The sequence below is a fragment of the Myripristis murdjan genome, chromosome 12 (assembly GCF_902150065.1).
Source record: "Myripristis murdjan chromosome 12, fMyrMur1.1, whole genome shotgun sequence".
NCBI classification, from domain to species: domain Eukaryota; kingdom Metazoa; phylum Chordata; class Actinopteri; order Holocentriformes; family Holocentridae; genus Myripristis; species Myripristis murdjan.
Window position 1 is genome coordinate 15,836,052 of NC_043991.1, and position 8,675 is coordinate 15,844,726.

General features: G+C 40.1%; 1 protein-coding gene across 2 annotated transcripts; it reads left to right on the forward strand.

Annotated features, from left to right (window-relative positions):
- Window positions 1-715: 715 nt before the first annotated feature.
- LOC115368710 (GRAM domain-containing protein 2B-like) lies at window positions 716-8,480 on the forward strand. 2 transcript variants are annotated; one of them, XM_030065009.1, is made up of 14 exons: window positions 716-935; window positions 2,057-2,182; window positions 3,036-3,123; window positions 3,203-3,272; window positions 3,362-3,465; window positions 4,675-4,770; window positions 4,862-4,933; window positions 5,529-5,609; window positions 5,801-5,912; window positions 6,199-6,315; window positions 6,616-6,706; window positions 6,884-6,988; window positions 7,281-7,365; window positions 7,621-8,480. In XM_030065009.1, exons 1-14 carry the CDS (start codon window positions 823-825, stop codon window positions 7,657-7,659), a joined length of 1,299 nt encoding a protein of 432 aa, XP_029920869.1. In that variant the 5' UTR covers window positions 716-822; the 3' UTR covers window positions 7,660-8,480. The 2 variants fall into 2 exon arrangements, with proteins under 2 accessions (XP_029920869.1, XP_029920870.1); XM_030065010.1 differs by having other exon boundaries at window positions 6,884-6,973.
- The last annotated feature ends 195 nt before the right edge of the window (window positions 8,481-8,675 follow it).

The window sequence follows — 8,675 nt, forward strand, 5'->3', positions numbered from 1 at the left end:
TTAATTTAATTGTTTGTTTGACTATTTATCTAAGCAATAATTTATACCTGTAGAACTGTACAATGATTCAATAGTGCAATAGTCCTGTGTATACATGGTGTATATAGGTATACTTTTAATATATTCTAACTTCTTATTTCTGTATCAATTGTTATAAAAATAGTATAGGAGTAGGCATAATGTACACATTATTTGGCTCCAACCAGCAGGGGGTAAAACAACAGCCTGGCTCAAAGAGACCATTACATTGTGTGGACTCTGCTGCCCCCTGCTGGCTAAGTCTCTCCAGTGCAGTTTAAAGCAACACTTCTTGTGTCGTTTTATGCGGCGAAGTTTTGGTGGTGATTGCAGAAATATTGTTATAAACCGAATAATATATATATAGAAAATGATTAAGAACTGAAAGAACACTTAATAATAAATATGCTATTAACAGCGCTTGTGGGACAATATTGCTGGCACTCGCTCATCGCTTTACGGGCCCCGCAAAGTTCAAGCATATTTAACTTTGTCCAGCTCGCCAACAGGTTATTATTTCTTAAATTTGAGAGAAGAGGGGCGTATCATGTTGAAAGTGTGATCTCTGCAAGGTGGCACACACAGCTCCGCTTGTCCAGTCCCAGGAAGAAGAAGTGACATCCCTGTTGTTCCTGATGTTGTTCCCCGGTGCTCCCTCCCCCTTCCCGGCTCCACCTCTGTGGCGCTCCTTGCTGATCGTACGATCTTCCCAAATTTCCCGTCTCAGGGCTTCATCTGCTGTCCGTGTGCAAGGCCGAGAGGGGGGCCAATGGGGGAGGCGTGAAAGTGGCAGCCCTTCAAGATATGGTCCTGATGATCGAGCAGCCGGACAGACCTCTAACCCCGCTATCAACACCGGAGCAAGTTGTAAAGTCCGCCAAACGCGTCGGGAAAGACTCCCGGAGCTTCCAGTCGACGTAAGTGTGCAACCTCAAGGCCCAAAGAGGCGCTCCAGATTTTGGTTTAGACGATAATGGGCCAGTGACTGCTAGTAAAGGCCATGGAAGAGCGTTTTAAACCTGTGTTATTTGACATGCATAAACATACAGACAGAGTGCAAAGCCATTTATTTGTGTTTGTCAGCTGCTGTTTGTTTATGTTTCGCAAATAAAAAGGGCTGTGCTGTTTTTTTTTTTTTTTTAATCACTGCACGGAGGAGTGTGACGCGTGGCACAGTGAAGTTGAGATATCATTCTTTTTGATATCTGGGTTTTAGTTTCAATGACAAACCTAAACGTGTCAGCAAGTTCAGTCAGCCCAAACCCCAGGAGAAAATATTTAAATGCAGCAAGTTAGACTAGACAAGTAGAGGCTGGCGGTCTCTCTCTCTCTCTCTCTCTCTCTCTCTCTCTCTCTCTCTCTCTCTCTCTCTCTCTCAGACAAAGAAATTTTTATTGCCATAGGACAAAATCAGTGCATGTTCACATTCAGAATCAGAGCATGTACAGGTGTAAAAAAAACAAAACAAAACAAAACTATAGATTAAATGTATGTAGTTACAATGTATGTGATGTTGCATGTAATCAGGAACATGCAAACATGCAGGACAAGAAATCAGTACATATACCAAATATATATGTAGCCATATACAAGAAAGCAGTATACATAATGCAGAATCTAGCATCACACCATATACTGTTTATATTGCTCTTTGTATTGCTCTTTAAAGCATTTTTTCTTACTTTTTTTTTTCTCTTTGCACTATTTAATTGTGTTATTTATACTTAACTTTTTGCACTGTTTGCACCGTGGATAAGGTCAGAGTGAAACATTTTTTTTTTTGATTCTTTGTATGTCTGGCACGTAACTGCAGAATTGACAACAAAGCATCTTGAATCTTGAATCTTGAATCTTGAATATACAGGTAGCTAAAAAACAAAAAACAAACAAACAAAAAAAAACAACAGCAACGATAACAGTGTGATGTAATGCACTGTGCATGATGTGCCAAATTTGTCTTCCTCGCAGGTTTTGGTGGTAAACCCCAGTTTCAGACCAAAGTGTAGACTATTCTTCACTAGATGTTTTGTGTGTCCAGGTCTGAGGTGGACAATGGCAGTGAGAAAAGGCAGCAGAGGAGCGGGCGGTCACCTGCCGACCTCCAGTCATCTGTGGACACAGAGTCGGACTTCTCAGAGGCCAGGAGGAAGCCGCCCATCATGAGGTGAGGCTCAGCTGTCTGTGCAGCTCAGCCTTCATTACAGTGACACTTGACACAAAACAAACAACAACAAACTCTTATCTTGATAGTCGGGGTGCAACTGTTCAGTAAACCCACGGTTCAGTTTGTGTTGTGGTTTTTGGATGACAATTTAAAAAAAAAAAAAAAAAAGTTACCATTTATAATGTTCTAATGTATGCAAAAATAACTTTTCATTCAGAGATTTGGGATAACAACATGAAATCAAATATTCTTTCAAAGGCAAAAGCCTGCTAAGACTGTTTAAAACACTGCAACACTGCACTTCGTAGTTTGTACTGTATATTGAACAGTTCAGTATTTATGGCTCAGTTTAGCACCCTTACTTGCTAGTGATTTTCTGTGTTTTAAACTGATTACAGCAAAAACAAAAACTATTGCATAATATTGTGGATAAACTAAAATAGCACTTTGATGATGGAGGCCTTGAAGCAGCAACATGGCTCAGACAACGTTGTAACCATTTCATGATAGTCCTGGATCATTGTTCCTCTCCGTGACCGATGTTTGTATGATCTTATGAAATTGCAGTTCCATTATGCCACCTGTACCTCCATGATCTAGTATAACTGATGTGTACAGATCTGATGTTGCTGTGTAAACAGACGTTACATAAATGTGCTTGACACCAGACAAGACTGTCCCTTGAGAAGGGCTTTTGTTGTTGTCCTATTTGGTTTACTGATATTAATACTGTGTCAGGTTTTTGCTATTCATATGAAGTATTGTTGAAATTTTCCATTTTATCTTACTAATCATCAGTACTACCATAATTTGCTGCCGCATGCTTTGTCATAAACGCTGACCCTTTTCCCAGATTTAAACCTGCTGAACATCTTTCCCCGCTGCTGAGTCCGAGTGACTGTGAAAGGAAACTGGAAAGAAAGAAATCCCAACCCAGCCAGGTAGGTACTCAGTCAGATCGGGAAAACATTATGCAAATATTGTTGCACTTTTGTTTAATGTGCATTTTCTTCTTTTTAGTTATCGAAGACAAACGCCCAGTATCACAAGTTATTTAAGGAAGTCAGCAAAGACGAGCTGCTCAAACAAAGTAAGTGTCAAGAGGACGTGAGAGGCACAGTGTTTCCATGTTGATATGATATTGTGTAATCAGTCTGAATGTGACATTTATGCCGACAGGTTACACTTGTGCTCTGCAGAAAGACATTTTGTACCAGGGCAAAATGTTTGTCTCTGATAACTGGATTTGCTTCCATTCCAAAGTCTTTGGCAGAGATACCAAGGTATGACAATTGCGCTTGTGATCATTTGAACATTTTTGGGTTCAGTGTCATTTCATGTCTTCTGACAGAGTCCATAAGTGGAAATTGTCTTTTTTCATTTTGTATGCAGTAGATCAGCATTTCCACTCTTTGATGTGTGGTCCAAAATGGAAAATGTGAATGGGCTTTTTCAAGAATCACAAAAATGATGGTTACAAAGAATAGATCATGTTTATTACACTTTGTCTCACGGATGAAAATACATCCAGCAACATCGCCTGTGTGAGTTTTGTTCTTTCAGTTACTTTTAATATCAGGTTTCACGAACACAATGCCAGTTTTTGGAGAAAGTGGGCTAAAATGAGCCACTCCCTGACCTTTCATTGTCACACATTTTTGTTGTTTGGTACAGAATAGGTCTATGGACAAACTAATAAAATAATATATATATTTCTGGGATTCATTAAGGAATTCTGAGTAAAAAAGTCAGAAATCTGAGAAAATGTAACAATTTTGAGATTGAAGTCAGAATTCTGAGATTACAGTCATAATTCTGAAAAAAGACTGAAAACTGAGATTTAAGTCAGCATTCTGGCTTTATGCCTAGATTTTTCTGACCTTAATCTCAAAATTCTCACATTTTCGCAGAATTCTGACTTTTTCCTTTGCATGATGAGTTTAATCTCAATTCTCTGACTTTAATCTCAAAATTCTCACATTTTCTCAGAATTGACTCCAACCCCAGTTTTACGACTTTAATCTCAAAACTCTCACATTTTCTAAGATTAATCTTAGAGCACAAGTTTTAGTGTTTGCGTGGTTCTAATCTTCTTCCCTTGTCTGCCTGGTGAAACTGTAATAATAGTCGTGGCAAATAATGCTGCTGAAGAAGATCTCAGTTTTGTCATCCATAACAGAATACAAACCTGCACAACAATAAATACAAGCAAACACACAGAAAACAGTAAAGTAGATGAAATTACAACTGATCTCTTGTGTATCACTCAGCTCGCCAAACACAGCTGCCTCAGGCTCACCCTGAACTTTCACTTGCATGCCTTTCATTTCCTGGAACAAAACCATTCAGATTTTCCTCAGGGATTTCAGATTACACACTAAATGGCAGAAATGCTAATTCACAGCCTGCAGAATGACACCAAATCTGAACTCTCTGTTGTCAGTTTCTCTGTTGTGTGCCTGGTGGTAAAAAGTGTGTCGTCTTGTTTCCAGATTGCGATCCCAGTGATCTCTGTGACACTTATCAAAAAGACCAAAACCGCAATCTTAGTACCAAATGCTCTTGTGATTGCAACTACAAGTGAGCGGGTAAGATCAATGGCTGGCATTCATACATTTAGTGCAGTTTTGTTTTCCTATGACTCAAACAGGAAAGTGACTCTAAATGTCTGTCTTCCAGCATGTGTTTGTGTCGTTCCTTTCCCGAGACACCACCTACAAGCTTCTGAAATCCATCTGCATTCACCTGGACGTAAGTGCTGCGTGATTTGGGACATTTTTCAGTGGAAATTTATTGATGAGCATGAGGATCGTTGAATAAGAAGAGTCAGAAAAACACGGTTTATCAGTCTGCTTTTAAAGGGACAGTTCACCTGTTTTGAAACCATTTGATATTGTTTTCAGTTCTCCCCAAGCTGTTATGTAGGACAGTGGTGGTGCATCCAGCTAGTGTCCCTTTGTCTTTTTCATCACGTTATACTGTACTACATTTAAAGCTGTGTGATATCACATTTCTTAAAGTCATGTAAATTCATGTGGAGTATCTAAAGCCAAGGACAAATTTCCTGACCTCTGCAGTATTTTCTTTGCTTCGCTGATTTAGCAATTATGTGTTTTACCCGATGTTTCCTGAATGCAGTGTCGATTTACAGCAATGCACTTGCAAATATATTTAAAAGAGACAAACATGATTTAAATAATCCACCAAAAAATGCAAAGCAAAGGTCAGGAGCTACAGTACATTACTCCTGCAAAACCTTGTTTGTGTAAAGCGATGATTTAATGTTTTAATCAAATGGGCCTAGTTTTCTGTTCTCGGCTCTAATCCCTGGGTTCTGTCTTTCCAGGTGGACAATACTGGGAGCAGCCCCATAATTTCCTCATGTGAGAATAGCTTCAGAGTGAACTGCCCGTCGTCTCTTCCCCTGGTCAGTAAGGGGTCTGTCCGTCCCTTTATTGGGATGTGTTTGTAAAGGATGTGTTCAGTGCGTATGGCGGGTTTCTATTTATTTAAGTTTGTTGAAGCCGTGTATAGAAATAACCCAGTCTTTTGTTGTGCAGTTGGCCACTTTGTACGTATGGCATCCACAGAGTTCCTGCCTGTATCTTTACCCTGCAGGACTTCTCCGGAGACTTTTCCGACCTGGACGGTGTTGTGCACCAGAGGCGGCAGGACATGATGGAGAGCAGCAGCTCTGGATCCCAGACTCCAGATTATGACAAAATGGCTGGTGTGTGCTCTATCCTCCGCGTTCATGCGGGACTACATGACACAGTTATGAATAATGATACTTCCTTATGTTCCTAAACAGTTCTCTGCCTAGTCTATTGTACGCGTTTTGTTCCATTTTTGTGACGTTAGTCCACAGTTTTGACTCATCTCAAGTGCCCTCCTCTTTCATTTCACATTGCTCATGTATAATACTCAGTGAGCAAAAAGGATGTTTGTGATAGTACCAGTATTTACCCAAGCTGCGGCCAACACTAGTTACAGGTTCTGCCTGTTTATTTAAACAGACTTCCCTGGCCTCCCAGACACGTTCCTCAGCGCAGTGAAGACCGGAGAGGTTTCAGTCCATGCAGACATCCACCTCCAGAGTCCGAGCCAAAAACTCGGGGCCACCCTTCAGAACGGTAACACAAGAAGAGATCCCTGTTAGGCAATAGAAGCAAACAGGTTTTGTTAAATCTCTTGAGCTCTTGGGTTACAGTATTTCCACTCAGGGAAAGCAGTAACAATGGAGATGGGGGTTGTAATCATGAGTAATTATAATACATTGTTATTATATTAATCACATTAATCATAGGTCTGTTGGCTTATCGACTTTATGTTTTGTCTTATTTATCCATCACTAAAAAGTAAACCTAATACAGCTGCTGTTATTATGTACTCGGCTCATTTTGCACATAAATATAATCTTGCTTTATTTGTAGGGTCAGCCAAGCCGAACCAGGGCGTAGCAGTCAAAGAAAAATCCCTGCAGTCCATGTCACTTCACACCATTCTCCTAATCTATCTCTTCTTGTGAGTAACCCTTCATTATGTGGCATCCAAGAAACTAGAGCACTCAAGACAAGACAATAGACGAAGCTGAGATTTTAATTTCCATCGTTTCGGGCATGTTGGGACGATGAAAGATGATGAAGCTTTTGTTGTGGGTTTTGGATGCTGATGTGCTGCTGTGCTTGTGTGTCCTAACAGAGTAAGTGTTCTTGTCTTGTCCTCGTGTTACATGGCTTTCAAGATTGTGGCTCTCGAGCAGCGGCTCAACTCCTTGGTGTCCATGGGCGAGTACGTACGGAACGAGTAAGAGCTTGATCCTGATGGGATTTTGGAAATAACTTGTGTATCTATCTGTCTATCCATCTACATATCTATGTCTTATCGTGCTTTTGAAATGTAAAACAAAGAAGCGGTTTGATTTATAGATGTATTTTTACTGATTTCTAAGATGAACTGCATCATCCCATCAGAGTAACCTCGCATACTCTGCTGAAACGCTTCATGTGTTGCATATGTGATTTCTGTGGGTGCGTCAGTGCACTTTGCATCGCAGCATTGTGCAGGCTGTCGGCACTGACTGCACGTCTTGTTCCAGAAATGTAGCGAACCTCAGATCGCAGGACGATTTCAACGCGGAGATCTACGGGGAGCTGTCCACCAACCTGTTCAAGCTGGAAAAGGTTTGTCCGGTTGTCATCATGAACAGCCATTGTTTTAATACTCAAAGGCACGTTTCCGCAGTGACCTTTTTTTTTTTTTCAGTGTAGTATGAATAGACAATACAGTGACCTGGTGTTTAGCTGTCAGATCATCAGTGCGTGGGAGTTTCATTGTTCAGGTTTCTCCCTTTTTCTCAAATGTGCGATTGTTTTTGAACACGGCTCTCCCAGCAGGTGCTTGTGCATGTTTTACATTTTATGTTTCCTTCTTCCTAGATTCAGAGGAGCCTTCGGAAGCTACTTGAAGAGACGTAAAAGAAGATTTTGCTTGGCCGAGGTGGAAGCTGCTCCTCTTTTCAAAACTCTGCAGATCAGATATCTGCCGCCAAGCTCTTTCAGAGAGATTTCTTTACGAAAGTATGCAAACTGTTCTTTAAATTGTGCAATAATGGCTTCTTTTCCCTCTCCACTCAGGGCTGTTTTAATCTAATATTGTGCTCGAGAGTAAATCAAAGAAGAGAGTGCTAGAGTCCGCTGATTTTAAGCTTATGTGTAGTATTTATCTGAGAGGGTTTTGTGTGTTTTTTCAGGTATTAGGTCCTAAGGACATTGCTGTTTCAATGTTTTCCAAACATTTCAAAAAAGGTCAACTTGTGCTGTTCACATGTTCTTTTGTTCAACATGAATTTAGAAATGTTTATATAATGTCTTTCAATCACAGTAGTCAGAGAAAATACCTACTGTAGGCTTACAGGCCAAGGCTCCAGCTGTATAGAGATCTGAACAAAGAAAAAAAGTTAAAATCATTTTCAAGTCATGTTACATGTCTTCTTATTGATTCATGATGTGGATGTTTTTCTAAAAGCGATAACATATTTAATAACTTATTTGGATGAAAGAAATATTGAAAACAAAGGCTCCCGCACACTGTCCGTTAAATTTTAAGAGCAATAATAGTGTATTAGAGTATTTTGGTAGAGATCTTCAGATCTTCCTCAGCTTCCCTTCCCGTGGTGTTTTGTATGTGCGTGTGTGTTGGGTGTGTTGTTAACCCTGTGGTTTGCAAATTATGAAAAACATGTGTGGGAGACTGTTTCCAGACATGCTGATGAAGAGTTGGTAAAGGTGGGACTTGAGCAGCAGGTAAACAAGCTTATGGAACAGAACCTAAATTAATATAATAAATATAATTAGTAATACATGTTTACTCTGCTATTTCATGCCAAAATGGCTGCTGTGAATAAGGTCGACTAGTGAAGAATATATTACAGATCAGTGGGAATGTGAAACTACACCTCTGTATGCATCTTAAGGCTGAATTATGCTTCTGC